The sequence below is a fragment of the Rhinichthys klamathensis genome, unplaced genomic scaffold (genome assembly GCF_029890125.1).
Source record: "Rhinichthys klamathensis goyatoka isolate OS25496 unplaced genomic scaffold, OSU_Roscu_1.1 h1tg000350l_1, whole genome shotgun sequence".
Classification (NCBI taxonomy): Eukaryota; Metazoa; Chordata; class Actinopteri; order Cypriniformes; family Leuciscidae; genus Rhinichthys; species Rhinichthys klamathensis.
The window spans coordinates 700,622-718,190 of record NW_026606862.1 but is presented as its reverse complement, the minus strand read 5'-3'; the positions used below and the strand labels follow the sequence as shown (position 1 = coordinate 718,190).

General features: G+C 42.5%; 1 protein-coding gene across 1 annotated transcript in view; it reads right to left on the bottom strand.

The window, feature by feature from the left end:
- LOC130068969 (E3 SUMO-protein ligase RanBP2-like) overlaps positions 1-17,569 on the bottom strand; it is a 64,362-nt gene that overhangs the window by 11,375 nt on the left and 35,418 nt on the right. Inside the window, exons 17-19 of the mRNA XM_056232626.1 lie at positions 7,587-7,725; positions 5,328-5,422; positions 1,452-5,223 (exon numbers count right to left, since the gene is read on the bottom strand). Of these exons, the coding sequence (XP_056088601.1) occupies positions 1,452-5,223; positions 5,328-5,422; positions 7,587-7,725 (4,006 nt within the window). The remainder of the gene's footprint in view (positions 1-1,451; positions 5,224-5,327; positions 5,423-7,586; positions 7,726-17,569) is intronic.

Sequence of the window (17,569 nt, the reverse complement as noted above, 5' to 3'; positions counted from 1 at the left end):
CACCTGACCAATTAACACTAGCACTTGCCTATTCTATTCTATTTGTTTTTCTCATATAAAAAATACAGTACTAAAAACTGTACTAGACTAACTGAGACTTGTTACAGCACTTGTATACTGTTGCCGTCTTGCTGGTCTGATTGCTTCTATTGTTCTCCTCAGTTGTAAGTCGCTTTGGATAAAAGCGTCTGCTAAATGATTAAATGTAAATGTAAGACAGTTAAGAGCAAGCGCATCATAACTGAAATCCAAATAGGCCAAATAGCTCTGTTTTTTATTCACTACATCAACAGAAGTCTAAGCAGCCGTCTACAATGTTGGAGATGTCTGCTACATGTACAATATAAAGCTGAGACAAAAAATATCGTAACAGCCCATTCCTATAACGACACCTGTTGGTGTCACATTTCAAGATGGGAAAATAACTTTACAAGACATTCACTGCTGAAAAATTGAAGGACTTGTAAATTCTACTAAAGTTTCAAACAAACAGCTAAAGGTTAGCCAATTTCAGATCATGCAAACGTTTTGATTGAGGCCAAGGAAACAATGTTTAAGTTATCACGTCATTCAGCCAAGGTCAGGAGTCTCATTTATAAAACTGTGTAGGATTCTTGCTAAAAGTGTACGTGCGGCCGAAAGCCAAAAATGGCGTACGCAAATAAATATTCAGACTTATAAAACCGTTCGTACACCAGAACCTGCGCATAATTCACTTTATAAATCCCAGTCAGTGGAAGATAGTGCACATGCGTCTCCTCCCCGAAATTACCATATATGAGCTTACAACGCCTCGTTTTCCTATGCATATCCTCATCTGCATATGATTATTCATCCACATTATAACATGTTTAACGGTACAAGAAAATATGAGATATGGATGTGCGTCACATTACATTAATAAAAATCCTTTAGTAGCCTATCCTATGAATAAATACATCAAATAGTGTAAAATACATTTCAGAGAAACTTTTTCTCAATCTTTTCAACTGGCCAAATAGTGTTTTTAATTGATTTATATTTTTTATGGAAACAGATAGACCTTGTTGTGCATTATTTGCACAAAACTATTTTCTCAGACAATCTGCTATTATCATGATAAGCAATTATCTCTGTAGTTAACACATTAAAACACAGCATGCCAGAGGAAAAGTGTTCAAAAGCATCGCATCCACAACAAATATTTCTATTTATTGAATATAAAAAATGTTGCAACTTCTCAGTAATGATTTCATGTAGTTTAAGTTTTTAACTCCATTAATTAGAATGGCATATTTAATCTAAATGTTTATATCAGAAGTAAAACAGTTTAAATCATTCTTTTATTTATTTAAACTATTATTGTGAGCATGCACTGTATTTATGATTAGAACTCATAATGAAGATTTATGGTTTTACAGTTGTGGTGCTTTCAGAGTCAAGCTTGACTATGACTGAAGAGGTACTGATACCTTTCTGTATAAGTTGGGCCGTCCTGCCAGTATTCACAAGCTTGTGAGGGGTCTGTAAAGGAATATCCAATAGCAGCCGGTGACTCTCCTCAAATGTTTGCTTGGACTCTTCTGCAAGCTCTTGTGCTCTTGTATTCTGTGAATAGAAGTTTTTCTCATCTTCTTCCCCTGTCACAAGGTCAACCTTTTCAGGCATCTGAACAACTGGCTCAAACTGAATATCGTCATTATCCTTTGTTTTGCACATTTCATCTTCTTGATCAGCAGAGGTGTCTGTCTTGGAGGTGGAATTAATGGCTGTAAACAGCTGCTGGCCAGCCCCTGCAAAGCCTTTGAAAGTGGGATCCTCCTGGCCAAACTGAAAACTACCCTGTGAAGAATTTGCCAATTCTGCGAAACCAAAGGAATTAGGTTTACCGGTAAGGAGGGGATTATTATCGTGGCTACCAGTATCTGAGGGCTCATCTGAGGAACTTGGGATTGCCTCTTTTTCCTTCTCTCTGTGAAGTTCAGCAATATCCTTCTGGCCGAACTGAAAACTACCCTGTGAAGAATTTGCCAATTCTGCGAAACCAAAGGAATTAGGCTTACCGGTAAGGAGGGGATTATTATCGTGACTACCAGTATCTGAGGGCTCATCTGAGGAACTTGGGATTGCCTCTTTTTCCTTCTCTCTGTGAAGTTCAGCAATATCCTTCTGGCCGAACTGAAAACTACCCTGTGAAGAATTAGCCAATTCTGCGAAACCAAAGGAATTAGGCTTACCGGTAAGGAGGGGATTATTATCGTGACTACCAGTATCTGAGGGCTCATCTGAGGAACTTGGGATTGCCTCTTTTTCCTTCTCTCTGTGAAGTTCAGCAATATCCTTCTGGCCGAACTGAAAACTACCCTGTGAAGAATTTGCCAATTCTGCGAAACCAAAGGAATTAGGCTTACCGGTAAGGAGGGGATTATTATCGTGGCTACCAGTGTCTACGAGCTCATCTGAGGAACTTGGGATTGCTTCTATTTCCTTCTCTCTGTGAAGTTCAGCAATATCCTTCTGGCCGAACTGAAAACTACCCTGTGAAGAATTTGCCAATTCTGCGAAACCAAAGGAATTAGGCTTACCGGTAAGGAGGGGATTATTATCGTGACTACCAGTATCTGAGGGCTCATCTGAGGAACTTGGGATTGCCTCTTTTTCCTTCTCTCTGTGAAGTTCAGCAATATCCTTCTGGCCGAACTGAAAACTACCCTGTGAAGAATTTGCCAATTCTTCGAAACCAAAGGAATTAGGCTTACCGGTAAGGAGGGGATTATTATCGTGGCTACCAGTGTCTACGAGCTCATTTGAGGAACTTGGGATTGCTTCTTTTTCCTTCTCTCTGTGAAGTTCAGCAATATTTTTTAGGAGGTCAGATGCAGATCCATTTTGTGACTGTCCGTCTGATGCGTTTGCCTCAGATTCTGCAATCCCAAACTTGAAACCACCAGCGGGCACTGGCATGGAAAACGAAAAATTTGAACTGCTTGACTTATCAGCCTGAGATGTAGAGGACTCTACAAACTTAAAACCTTCTGAGGATGCTTTTTCCTTACTTGTACCAAACTGAAAAGCAGGACCTGGATTTAAAGTGGCAGTAAATCCTGTTGCAGCAGGTTGCTTGCTAGAACTACCAAAACTGAATGAAGAAGAGGAACTTGATGGTGAAGTAGAGGTCTTGCCTTTCATATATGGGTTTGCTGCCTGACATGAAACACACTGCCTAGCTGTACCTTCATTTCTTACCAGGCAAGTCTCACAATCCCAATGTCCATTTTTTTTGCAGGGGGCTTTGCAAGAAACGCAATCAGTTGCTGAAGCATCATTCCTCACTAAGCAGGAGTCACAGTCCCATTGACCTTCTTTCTTAACAAATTGAGAGCCAAAACCAGGGAAAACTGGAGTTGCTGACACTTTTGCATGTTGTGGTGCATCAGCCCGAATAGTTTTCTCATCAGCCTGAGCTGCAAGGTCAACAGAGGTTACTGCAGAATCATTTGATCCAAATTGAAAAGAAACTGGTATTTGAGATCCAAATGCTAAACCCTTTGAGCTGACATCAGTGTCTCCAGTAAGTCCAAAAGAAAACAATTGCGCAGGAGGAGCCACAGGCGCAGAGCCTTTAAGTTCCTCTACAGGTTTGTTCTTTGCTGTAGAAGGAGCTGCACTGTTGCAGGCAACACACACTGCAGATGTGGGAGCGTTTCTTACACAGCACACATCACAGTCCCATTCACCCTGCTTCTTCGAAAACAGTGTTTTAAGATCCATTTCTTTGGATGAAACCTGAGGCTTTGGAGTTTCACATTTCTTTTTCAACTGTTGACCATGTGGGGACACTACAGGTTTGTTCTTCGCTGTAGAAGGAGCTGCACTGTTGCAGGCAACACACACTGCAGATGTGGGAGCATTTCTTACACAGCACACATCGCAGTCACATTCACCCGTCTTCTTGGAAAACAGTGTTTTAAGATCCATTTCTTTGGATGAAACCTGAGGCTTCGGAGTTTCATATTTATTTTCCATTTGTTGGCCTTGTGGGGACTCTAGAATTAATTTTTGAGCCTCCTCAAATTTGAATTTAAACAGTGTGGCCTCATCCGCCGTTTTAAAACGAATGGCCAACTGCTCAGTCTTGGGCATTTCATCTGCATAGTCCATAGCATACCACACCCAGGACTTGTCAGATCCAGCATTTGGTTTGAGGACCATATCTGCAGTGATATAGTGATTAGCACAGATTTTGAGAACCTGTTCCCTCCTCATCAACAGACGAACTTTCCCGGATGTTCTGTGTTTTAGAATTTTGAAACTTCCAATGCCCCTCTCTTTCCATTCTTTAGTCTCAGGGTCGAACCGGAAGAGTTTTGCCCTCTTGCAGAACATCTCATCTTCCTCCTCCTCACCCGTTTTCACATCAACCTTATCAGGAAGAGGCACAATGGGCTCAAAATGAGGTCCATCCTCTTCCTCTTCCACATGGGTGCTATCATTATCACTTTCCCCGCTTTTCTCTTCCCGAGCCTCTGGATTTCCTAATACAGGTTTGGTTCCACTTGCAAAGCTAAATCTTTGGTCAGTGTTGCCAAAAATATTAATTTTGCTCTGAGCAGCATCGGTGAATGAAAACCCTGTGGCACTTTTACTTCCAAAAGTAAAGACTCCACTTTGGCTAGGCGGATGCTCTTGGGTCTGATGTTTCGGTTCTGATGGTCCTTCCGCTTTGGGAGGAATATCTGACGTCAGAAGTCCCAAGAGGCTTTCACTATTTTTCATCTGAGCTAAGGAAAAGGTAAAATCACCATAATTGGACTTGAAATTGGAGTTGAACTTGAATGCAGTTGTTGCCGATGTTGATGGGGCACCGGCAACCCCCCCAAAGTTTGGAACCTTAGGAGGTTCACCTGTGAACTGCGACCCAAGACTCATCTTGGGGTCAACAGCCTTGTTTTCACTGCTCTTGGATGGCTGCGTGGATGTATCGACACATGGCTTAGTGAAATATCCAGGCTCTGGTAATGTTGGATTGACTGTAGGTTGAGGAAAATTGTGACCATAATACTCTTCACTGTATGGGGAGAGTAAGGATGTAGCTGGTGACTCAAACCGGATGGGAGCACCAAAGACCTGCTCTTGAGGATATATGCATGCAGGAGTTGACTGAAGAGGTGGTGTGTGTGTTGATTGTTGGTAGGCATACATATGCTGCTGTGGAGGAAGACGATTCATCCCGTAAACTGGGCCCTGCAGAGATAAACAAACAATACTTTGATATTGATTCTCTGTGCTTTTTCTTGGTAACTAAAAAGGTAGAATATATTGCATTTACATGAAAATCACTCCACTACCTTTGTTGGTGTAACATTTGCAGCAGTGCGTAGAAGATACTGTGAATTATATGCTGGAGACTGGTTGTAGTACGCAGAGGGACCTGTAGTGGCAACTGAGAAAAAAAAGGAATGCGTTTTAATTATGTCTTAAATATTGTATACACAAGTGGTTCTCATTTTTTTGATGATGCCCCCATTTAGAAGCTAAAAACAAAACATTTGCGGTACACTCATATATTAATGAAAAAATGTTTGCAATATTAAATCTGACACTTACGAATAAACCAAAAGCAGAAGCCAACAATATAATTGTAGGAGCCATGTAATGGGAAAGTCATGTGACCAAATGATAATGGGAGTGTCATTAATTAAGTGGGGTTAAAACACCTGTTGTGTGTGTGTTAGTATGGAAGAATGGGGGTGAGTGCTGGAGCATATATTTTGTTGACCGTGCAAACCTGTACAAAATAAAACAACATGCAAGCTTCAAGGATAAACGCGTCACACAAGTTATTCCTCCACTCAGCTGCTTAGCGGTTTTTGGATTGTTTTTGGGGCTGTTTACACCGTGCCACTTCATGCGTTTTCTGTGATGGGATAGCTATCCGATCGTGAAAAGACCAGGTGTAAAGGCCCTCCGAAACGCATTCGAGACGGATTTGAATCAGATCGCTCAAACCACTTCAGGAGGAGGTCTGGGCCGCATTCCAGACGAAACTGGACAAGTGTAAATGCATGTGGTTGTTGAAACCACATATTTAATTTGTACTCCTCCCAAAAATGCTAAAAAAATAAACGAGTGAGAGCGTGTTATACGCTATAAGTCATGTTATAGCCAGATATGACGGCGCTTCTGCAGAACGCATCACCGCAGATGAGCATCTATTCATCAAGCCAACGCCCCGCAAACTATTGCAAATCAAAGTGAAAGTAAGTCGCAGACGCTTAACACACAATCATTATCATTAAAAGTAAAGAACCGAAATGATCTTACCAGGGCTGTTGCCGCTCTCTCTTATTGCTGTCTTTGATTTAGAAATTTTAGCTGATGATCAATAAAATGCAGCAATATCTGTTGCTTTTGGTGACGTGAACTCCATTAAATCTGCATATAGCGCGGGAGTTGAAGATCGGATTTATATCCGTTTTGAACAAACACATTTATGTGACCAGGTGTAAATGGAATCGTTTTGATACATCAGATAGCTATCCGATCTGAGAAACGCAGGAAATTTAAGTGCCTTTAAGTGCCACTACAATAAATTTTTTTTTTTTTGAAAAACTGCTGTACATCTTCTTCCAGCTTTATATTTTTCTTTTATTCTGATAAAGTTAACTGAATGAACTTTTGTAAGTAGACCTACATAATTGCTTTTTCTGTTGCAAAAGACACATTGAATTAATAAGCGATATTGTTTTGCAGGAGCAATATGAAAAATAGTGAGCAATATGAAAAATAGTTGCACAAAAAGAAAAAGAAAATCCTGTCACTTACTCACTGTCACGTCTCTCTAAACCCATAAGACATTATCTATGAAACTCAAGGATGTTGATTGAAGCCTTCAAGCTCAAATGGCACATAAAAGCACCATAAAAGTTTTCCATGTGATTTAAAGCTGCAGTCCGTAGTTCTTTCTCTTTGTCGCCATCTCTGTTCAGTTATTCGCGGAATTATCAGCTTTACGCGTGTTGTGCCTCGGCACGGCACAGTGCGGATGAATCCAATGTGCGGCTGTCAGTCACCGTGCCGGTGTGAATTCTGGCATTCGCAATCACAGATTCTACTTTTTGGAAGTATGACCAATATAATACTTTTCACCGGAAAATATCGTCTGACCAAGTAAGTAAAATCCACTTTTGTTCTGACCAACTAAGGGATAAAAGCATTGCAGTAAATCGCGCTGATTAAATCTAATGATCGCCAAACCGTGCAAATTATACTTTGTTCTCAAATTGTTCATGTTAACAACATTAGCAGTGCGTTACTACATTTAATGTGTATTAGGGCTACCGGTGTAGTTCAGTTTCCATTTCTGTGCGTATCTGTAATCATATGCATATTTATCCTCGTTTTCGCATGGGCCCGGTTGCAGTCTCTTTTTTTCTGTAGTCACCCCGAAGTAGAATTTCTTCAAAGTCTTTTGCATTTTACAACGGGTGAATCTCCAGTTGTCACTGGTGATTGTCGTTTGAACCTTTCTGGATCCGCCATCAAATTAATAAGTTGAATTATATCAAGTGCTGTGAAAAAAGGAATAAAGCAACTCATGAACTGACCAGTAGGAGGAGCACCATAGAACGCCTGCGCTCCAGGAAATCCTTCCTGACGTCCTTCTGCAGGATAATTATCTCTGGGCATCCTATATGAGGATGCTGTCGCTTCAGGGAAATTAAGGCGCAGGTCATGAACCTCATTCTGTGTGAGACGGAAAACAAAACATGATATTACAAACCCTAAAATATGAAACTTGCCTGATCCAATACCCCAAAGAGCTTCTGACCAGTTTTACATGGTTGTATTTAAAACCACTAGAAAAACCTTCTGGGGTCTGAGGTGTTTTCTGGGTCCTGGAGGTGTTCTGACATGCTCTGACATTTGTGCTTATTTCTGATACTTGTGACATTTTCATGGCTAAAGTCTATTTACACTGTATTCAGCTCAAACTCTGCTACAATAATATGTCAGCAGCATGTATGTAAAAGTTTGTTGTTTTGAGATAATGACGTATATGTGTGGTTTGTGAAAAACAAAATGTCACTGAAATAAGGTCATGAAACCCATACTGATTATTTCTTCACAAGACTTTTGAAAATCGTAACCTAGAATATTTGCTTCAAAACTATTTTAAGGCTGGAAGAACTGGAAGAACTGGAAGAGAGGGCAACTCTCTGAGATAACAAAGGAAATTACCATTTGAACTCACTCTAATCTACATCTCTTGCCCTCTCCCCCCACTCTCTCTCTCTCGTGCAGAGATCACCTGAAACTCACCCAAAATATATATGGTTTTATACATAATATTATGTATATATGTGAACAATTATCATACAGTTTTATACATGTTTGGTATCATTTGAAATGTCTCAGTGCGACTGGTACAAATCAAATGTCTCATTCCCAAAGAAGTAAACCCAAAGGTAATAAAGTTCTTAAGAGTTTATAAATATCTTGAACACAGAAGGGTGTGACTTTCAGGCAAATGGTCCTCTGCTCTCAAAAGGTGTACCCTCTGAATGCAAATTTTCATTGTTAGCACATGTTTCCATGTGAAAGAGGTTTCTGTCTATATAATAAATGTATATGTATAACACTTGCCTGTATGACAAAAATCAACAAAAATGAGTTTTTTGAGTCTCTTTTGCACTGATAATAAAAAAAGAGAGCTGGTGCGCCGGTGCGACCGCCGACCCAAGAGGGTTAATGTAATAGCTTTTTTAAGTTATGTTTTTGTTCTTTTAAGCATTTATTAGATAGGACAGCGTAGATGAAACCGTAAACAATGGGGACGACAGAGAAGGGAACATAGTTTATCATAGTAAAGCTACTTTGAAGCAATATGTATTGTATAAAGTGCTATATAAATAAAGGTGACTTGACTTTAGTGTCCTACAAGGTTATAATCGTTAACGAAAACGAACGAAAAGAATAAAACTAGGTGGGAAAAACCATTGTCGTTAACTGAAATAAAAATAAAAACGAGGCATTACAAAAAAACGATAACGAACTAAAACTGTAATGTGTGTTTGGCAAAACTAACTAAAATAAAATGAAATTATAGAGTAAATGTACTTAGTTTTCGTCTTTGTCAATGTCTTTCATAGAGCAAATAACATTATATCTTACAGTTGACATTTCCGACCATACAGTTTCCGACTGGGAGTGTTTCCCACACATAGACTAATTTGTGGCGGTGCGCCACAGTATCAACACCGGCCGCCACATATTGCATTTCGTTATTATTATTTTTTAACGCTATTTAAAAATACGCAGCGTATTCGTTCAGCTGCATTTTCTTTCCCTGCTCTCCTTCCGTCTCTCTGTCACTCACGCGTCTCTCTCTCTCACACACACACACACACACACACACACAGCCCCTCCCCTCCGTGCACACCGCGTCTCCATGAAAACAAGTGTTCGTTAAAGCAGCACTAAGTAAGAATTACGTTTTTGTCAAACAGCGACCCCTAGAGTCGCTGTGGAGTACTTGTACTGTCGTGAATAGCACTCAAGCAGAGATGGCTCGCACTCACGGCCGGATCCCCTCCCCCTGTACACCGGTACCTGTTCAGTAGGATGGACGCTGTAACGAGTGGAAATAAGGTATGGCCTCTTTAAGAGCTGCGCGCGCCCAACACCACATGTATACGGCGCCGGGTTATTTCTGTTTGATGCTCATTTTATCAGAATTTTATCAGATCTGTTTTTTGCCGTAAAGCAATTCGTTACCTCGCGAGACCTGATATAACACGATACTTCCTAACACGGCCCGCCGGCCCAAAGTTGCAAGGGTGGTTTTGCGGCTCACAGGCACCAGGCGAGACGACCACCATTCAACACGAAATCAGTCATATAAACATTACAATGACTCCAAAGCTGTTCGTTTAAGGTAAAAAAAGTTACTTAGTTCACCTTTAAAAGCAAGTTCACGAAAGGTTGGTATCTCGTGAACACTTTTACACAATGACACATTAAAAAGTGGTATAAAAAATATTTTAAATTCTGAATTAAATTTGTCAGTGTGTTAATGTCGACCCAAGAAGCGATTGCGCCTAGTCGCAAGTTTGAGGTAAAATGCAGTTGGTTTGTCGATGTCGAAACACTATATAAGCTGTGATTCAAATATTAAATAATGTTATGTCATTTTTTTACTCTTATACTGAATGCTTGCTGCTTCAATCCAGATGAGTTGTATAGGGTAAATTTAGTATAGGGTGTGAAAATTGTACAGCTGTGGGATTTGTATAGGGTGTGAATTTTGTATAGAAGATGTGTAGATTTTTGGTACGGTGTGTGGATTTTGTAAGAGGTAAAGAGATTGAGCTCCTGACACTCTGACAGCAATGTCTTGTGTGGCTCAAAAATGGGTTGAGTACATGCTGTTCATGTGTGTCTTCTTTAGTCTGTTGGCTATTTAGGTTTTTTCCTGGCACACGTCACTTGCACATTTTGCACTTACTGCGGAGTCTTGTGTAGACTGTTTACATACAGTATTTGTGCCCATATGTACATTTTATGTACTGGTGTTATTGTTGAATACATATTTCTAAAATTATATGATGTTTTTGTTAAATTATTATTACAGAATACTTTTTTCTGACCTTTTTGAATCTTGCCCCTGGTTATTACTGGTCAAGTCAGCTTTCTTTCTATAGCGCTTTTCGACAATATACGGTTCTTAATGGAATGGTTACACGTATAGAATTAACAGTTTAATAGCATACCACAACTGATGTGTGGCCAAACATGCTGAAAGGGTCATGAAAGCCTAAAACACATTTCTGTAACATTATTGAACATTTGATCACACACACCATTTGATGCCACAGAAGATGACAGAATGTGTAAAATGGAATAGCCACTGGCATGAAGAGCTGCGGCGTATGGGAATATGTCATTCATGAGAGGTACTGCAGTCATGAGATCGCTCGATACAACAACACGTGTGGAGCATTGCAGCATGTTTAGGTCTTCTCCAAATGAAACTCACTGATGCAAATAGTAGGCCTCCTTCGGTCGTTTGTCGACCATGGATATTGCGTCCTAAGAGTTTGCGGTGTTACGACTAAAACAGCATCGTCTGTGGCTGGTGAGACCGATGTGGGAGAGACAGTCTCTGCTGCAGAAAGTGCAGATGTAGTTGGTCGTGGGTGGCAGTCCGTGTGTGCGTGCCTTCTGCCTGGCTCTCCTCTCTTCTGCTAGTTTCAAGATCTTCTCCCCGACTGTATTTAGCTGTTTCTTGAGCAGGCAGCGCTAGCTGCTGTGGTTAGCTGCAGTGTCCTCCCAGATCTCTGTGTTGATGTCCAGGGCTTTCATGTCGCGCTTGCAGACATCTTTATATCTCTGTTGGGGGCGACCTTGGGGTCTTTTGCCGGATGCGAGTTCACCATCCTTGAGGATCCGACCATCTTCCATACGGCGCACGTGGCCAAGCCAGCGCAGTCTGCATTGTCTGAGCAGGGTGTACATGGTGGGGAGGCCGGCACGGGCAAGAACCTGGGCGTTGGGCGCTTTGTCGTTCTAGCTGATGCCAAGGATGTGACGGTGACATTGCATGTGGTAACTGTTCAGCTTCTGCTCTTGCTTGACATATGTTGTCCAGGATTCACTCCCGTACAGGAGGGTGCTGACTGGCTTTGTACATTGCCATCTTGGTTTGGGTGGTCAGCTTGGGGTTCTCCCAGACGTGAGTGGTCAGTCATCCTGGTGTTGTTGCAGCCTTTCCGATGCATTTGTTGATTTCGGCATCTAAGGACAGGTTGTCGCTGATGGTGGAACCAAGGTAGGTAAACTGATGGACCACTTCAAGTTCGTAGTTGTTGATGGTGATGACAGGTGGTGTGGTGCCACATCTTGACCCAGCACATTGGTCTTCTTCAGGCTGATGGTTAGTCCGAAGTCTTTGCAGGCCTGGGAGAATCCATCCATCAGACACTGTAGATCTTGTTCAGTGTGAGAGGTGACTGCTGCGTCATCGGCAAAGAGCATGTCTCTAATGATGATCTCACGCACCTTGGTTTTTGCTCTGAGTCTTGCAATGTTGTAGAGTCTGCCATCTGATCTTGTGTGCATGTACACCCCTTCGGTTGAATTCCCGAAAGCATGTTTCAGAAGAAGGGAGAAGAGGATGCCGAAGAGGTTTGGAGTAAGGACACAGCCTTGCTTCAAGCCGCTTTTGATGTCAAATGGTTCGGACCTGCTGCCATCGTACTGGGTGGTTGCCTTCATACCGTTTTGAAAAGATCTGATCATGCTGTGAAGCTTCGGGGGGCAACCGATCTTCAGGAGGATGTTGAAGAGCCCATCCAGGCTAACCAGGTTGAAGGCCTCGGTCAAGTCTATAAAGCCCATGTAGAGGGCTTCTGCTGTTCCCTGCACTTCTCCTGTAGTTGGCGAAAGGGAGAAGATCATGTCCACTGTAGAACGTTCTGCTCTAAAGCCACATTGGGACTCGGGGTAGACGCGTTCTGCCAGCTGTTGAAGACGCACTAACAGCACTCTTGCATACAGTTTGCCTAAGGTGCTCAAGAGGGAGATGCCTCTCTAGTTGTTGCAGTCGTTCCTGTCGCCTTTGTTCTTGTACAAGGTGACGATCTTGGCATCTCTCATGTCTTGTGGAACACCACCTTCACTCCAACACTGTCAAAGGATGTTAAATAGATGCTGCGAAAGGGTGGTCTTGCAGTGCCTGATCAGGTCTGTGGGGATGCCATCAATCCCAGGGGCTTTGCCGCAGGCTAAGCTGTTGATAGCCTTGCTGAGTTCTGCGAGTGTTGGTTCAGCGTCTAACTCCTCCATGGTGGACAGAGGATCGATGACGTCCAGTGCTGAGGTGACAACAATGTTCTCTCTGGAATAGAGCTCTGAATAGTGTTCCACCCATCTCTCCATCTGCTTGGTTTTGCACTTTTCCGCAGCTGGTTTTCAGGGGTGCAGTTTTCCTCTGAGTTGGTCTGAGAGCTTTCTTGATGCCCTCGTACATGCCTCCGATGTTACCTGTTACTGCTGTATTCTGAATGTCATGACTGAGCTCCTGGCAGTACTCGTTGGCGCATCTTCTTGCTGTCTGCTGTACTTTGCTCCTGGCTGATCTGAGTGCTTGAAGGGTTTTCCCACCTGGTGAGCACTTATATTCAGCAAGGGCAGCACGCTTTGATTCAATAACAGGGGTCAACTCCGCAGACTTGGCATTGAACCAGTCGCAGTTCTTGAAGGTCTTTCTCCCATAGGTAGCAAGAGCTTATTTCTGAATTGCCTCACACAGGTCGTTCCATGACGCGGAAGTGGTGTTACATGGGTAGCCTACAGACAGAGCATCCTCAAGAGACTTTGTCAATTCCTCGAGCTTCTCTGGATGTTGCATCTTAGTCGTGTCAATGCATGGCTTCCCTTCTTGTTTGGAGTGGTGGAGTTTCTTTGGCATCAGTTTGATATTGCAGCATACCAGTGAGTGATCGGAGTCACAGTCAGCACTGTGGTATGAGCGGGCGAGAAGCACATGATTGAGGCTTGTACGTCTGACGATGACCATGTCGAGCTGGTGCCAGAGCTTGGATGGAGGGTGGCGCCATGACACTCTGTGTTGTGGCTTCGTCTGGAAATAGGAGTTGGTCACATAGAGGCCATGATAAGAGCAAAGCTCCAACAAGCGCTACCCATTCTCGTTTATCTTGCCAACTCTAGAGGAACTCAAGCAGGAAGGCCAAGAGTTATGATCTGCGCCTACTCTGGCATTGAAGTTGCCAAGGAGGACGAGGTGTTCACTACAGTGGATGTTCTTGATGGCGTCATTCAGGTTAGTGTAGATCTCATCTCTTGCCTCAGGTGTGGAGGTCAAGGTTGGGGCAAAGGCGCTGATGAGTGTAACTGGTCCCTCAAAGGTATGGAGGCGGAGGGTCAGTAGGCGTTCTGATCCCTTGTCACCTGGTTCAATCATCTCCAGCAAGGTGTTCCTCACTGGAAACCCTACCCCATGCTCACTGCGGTCCACAGCACTCTTTCCTTGCCAGAAGAAGGTGTAATCCTTCTCCTTCAAAGATCCCGATTCAGCCAGGCGTGTTTCTTGCAGAACGGCTATATCTACCTTCAGTCTCAGTAGCTCGTTGTTGATGACCGCTGTCTTTCTTACGTCACTGATGTTCAGGAGGTTGTCAAGTCCAGTTGTCATGGTGTGGACGTTCCAGCATCCCAGATTGAGAGCTGGTCTCTTCTTCTTGTTTTTTTCTTGGTGTGTTATTGCTTGGTGCAGAAATTGTGGTCTGCTTGTCGGATTTCCTTATCCCCATGCACCCAATGAGGAAGGCAGACCATGGCGGGACAGCACCTTACTGGCTGGGGACTGCCCAACTTAAGGCAGGCGGTAGCTGTCCAATGAGATGCGAATATCTCTCCTACCACCGTAAGCAACACTGGCGCCACACTCTCCGCCAATCGAGCATTGTAGCTTATAACCGGTAGACTGCTGCTTCCCGCGTTGTTTCAACGCTGTGAAGTGAAGCTGGAGTGTCCTCTCCAGGGCGCAAGCCAGGGCAGGGTAATATGGAAGACAAGCTGTTGCCCAAGTAGCAGGTCCCACCTTCTCCACGGCGCTGATTGATCCAACGGAGCGGCAGGGCCGATACAGTTTGGGACCAGCACTGTCGCAGGAGTTGCCAAGGTGAGATTGCATGCAACCACGTGCTGCCTATGGGACTCCAGCTCCAGATTTTTCCTCAAGGTTTACTCCTAAAGCCTTTTCCCAAAAGAGATGTAGCCGCAAGTCAGCAGAGCTTTTTGACAGAGTTTACCTTCTCTGCATGAGGCAGGTGGCACCGGGTTACATGGTTACCGGTGGCAGGTATGAACTGACCTGGATGCAAATAATGGCAGTGATATAGAGGTACGTTTGTAAGTGATGAAAGGATGGATTATTCAATAGAAGACCAAAGAACACCAAAAACATTACATAGTAAAGTAACTATGCCTTTTAAGGCTTTAACTCGTGTTGTCAAATGTACAGGTACTTTGTAACTAAAGTGTTCACGAGGTGAATAAGAGATTGAGTGCAGTTAGCTTTGATTATGACAGCTCTTGTTCAGAGTAAATGTTTGCACACACAAACTGCAATACCCAGTCTCTATGTGCTCTTGCTCTATTAATACCTTATGCTCAAGGGTTTATTGCTGTCTAGAGTTGTATAGAAAAAATAAAAATATCAATAGGCTTCCTTGACAAAACCTCAAAATAATGTTCACAGTATTGAAGGCAAAGCAAAAGCAAACACTGACTGATTCTGCTACAAGCGGTGGATGTGCGACTGACCTTCAAGGACTCGACTTGCTGGCACAGCATCTGCAGGAGGTACTTATGGTACTCGGCCCAGTGAGGAGTCGTTTTGGGCGAGAACTGGAGAAGGAAACAACAGTCATGAACCATAACACTCTGTAAACAGCAAGCAAAGCTTCTGCAGAAACACTAGTTCCATGACATACCGTGGAGAATTTCACATGCGGCTCAGTGGGCTGACTGGGGCTGGACATCAGCAGATAGTCCACCTGATTCTTAGAGATACACAGATACACAGAGCACAAGGTGGCGCTAACATACAGAAAACTGAATTCAAGATCTGTACTCCACATTTGAGAAGAAGACGAAAATTACTGGTCAAGTCAGCTTTCTTTCTATAGCGCTTTTCGACAATATACAGATCTTAATGGAATAGTTACACGTATAGAATTAACCGATCAATAGCATACCACAACTGATGTGTGGCCAAACATGCTGAAAGGGTCATGAAAGCCTAAAACACATTTCTGTAACATTATTGAAAATGTAATCACACACCATTTGATGCCACAGAAGATGACAAAATGTGTAAAACTGGAATATCGACTGGCACGAAGAGCAGCGGCGTATGCAAATATGTCATTCATGAGAGGTACTGCAGTCATGAGATCGCTTGATACAACGACATGTGAGGAGCGATTCAGCATGTTTATGTCTTCAGTCTTCTCCAAATGAAACTCACTGATGCAAATAATGGCAGTGATATAGAGGTACATTTGTAAGTGATGAAAGGATGGATTATTCAATAGAAGACATGACAATAAACACCAAAAACATTACATGGTAAAGGAACTATGCCTTTTAAGGCTTTAACTCGTGTTGTGAAATGTACTGGTACTTTGTTACTAAAGTGTTTATGAGGTGAATAAGAGATTGAGTGCAGTTAGCTTTGATTATGACAGCTCTTGTTCAGAGTGAATGTTTGGACACTCAAAGTGCATTACCCAGTCTCTACCAACTCTTGCTCTGATTACCTTACACTCAAGGGTTTATTGTTGTCAAGAGTTGTATAGACAAATACAAGAGTTCCATGACAAAACTATTAAAAAAACATCAAAATAATGTTCACAGTATAGAAGGTAAATTCCCATTTGTCTGTGGCAAAGCAAAAGCAAACACAGAGGGCCAGATGTATGTACATTTGCGAACGCAGCGTTAATTAATAGCGCCAAGGCCAAGACGCAGAAAGCGCTTGATGTGAAACCGCAGTGTGTGTTATGTACCAAACCTGCAGTTCATCAGGTAATCAGCGCATGTCCCCACCCACTATACCGTAAATTGCACTTTTTACGCGCAAATTATTTAAACGCGCAATTGAATGGGCCTCGTCCTGTCACTGCTGATGCTATGACTGTTTGAAATGATCCTGATGCAAATAATTGTAATGTAGCGTGGAGTTTAACAACTGCTGGAAGGGAATGTGAACGCTGAGTCGGAGATTCGATGTCATCTTTGATTTCTTCCAGTAACTGTAATATTGCGTAGCTGCTTAATCTGTAACGGTTAATGATTTTGTTTTCACATAACTGAAAAAGTGTGATTCTTGTGGCAAAAACTTTTTCAGCTCGTCTCCTTAGCCTATGTCTTTGTCTTGCTCGGATTACTGCTGCCACTTCACCAGGAGGCATATGCCAGGAAACCCGCTTCCTAAGTTACTCCTGCTTTTAAGATACAGAGAATTTAGCGCAAAATAGTAGGGCTGACTTCTAATAGTCGAGGATTCGAGGATTCGATTCGGAGAGGTCTTATTCGACTATGAACCTCATAGTCGAATAGTAGGCAAGTGTTATGAGGGGTGTGACGGTTATTATATAACCGTGAGACCGACGGTTATAGTTGAACACCGTCATTAGAACTCTATAACCGCCAAAACCGTGCTATTAAAATATTTTTTTACAAACATTTTTTATCATAGAGAATGTTTATACTAATATCATCTTACGAGGGAAACGGAGGCGGAGTTAGTGGTGCAATCGGAGGCTGAGTGCTGGAGATGATTCGGGAGAGCAACGTTTTTTTTGTGTTAACCCTCTGGGGTCTGAGGTGTTTTTGGGGCCATTTGGATGTTCTGTGATGCCCTTACATTTGTGCTTTTTTCAGTTATTTATAAACATGTTAATGGCAAAGGTGTAAATTCACTCTATATAGCACAAACAGGGCTACCATAATCTGTGAGCAACTTGTATGTACATTGTTTGTATTTTTAAGAGAATATTGT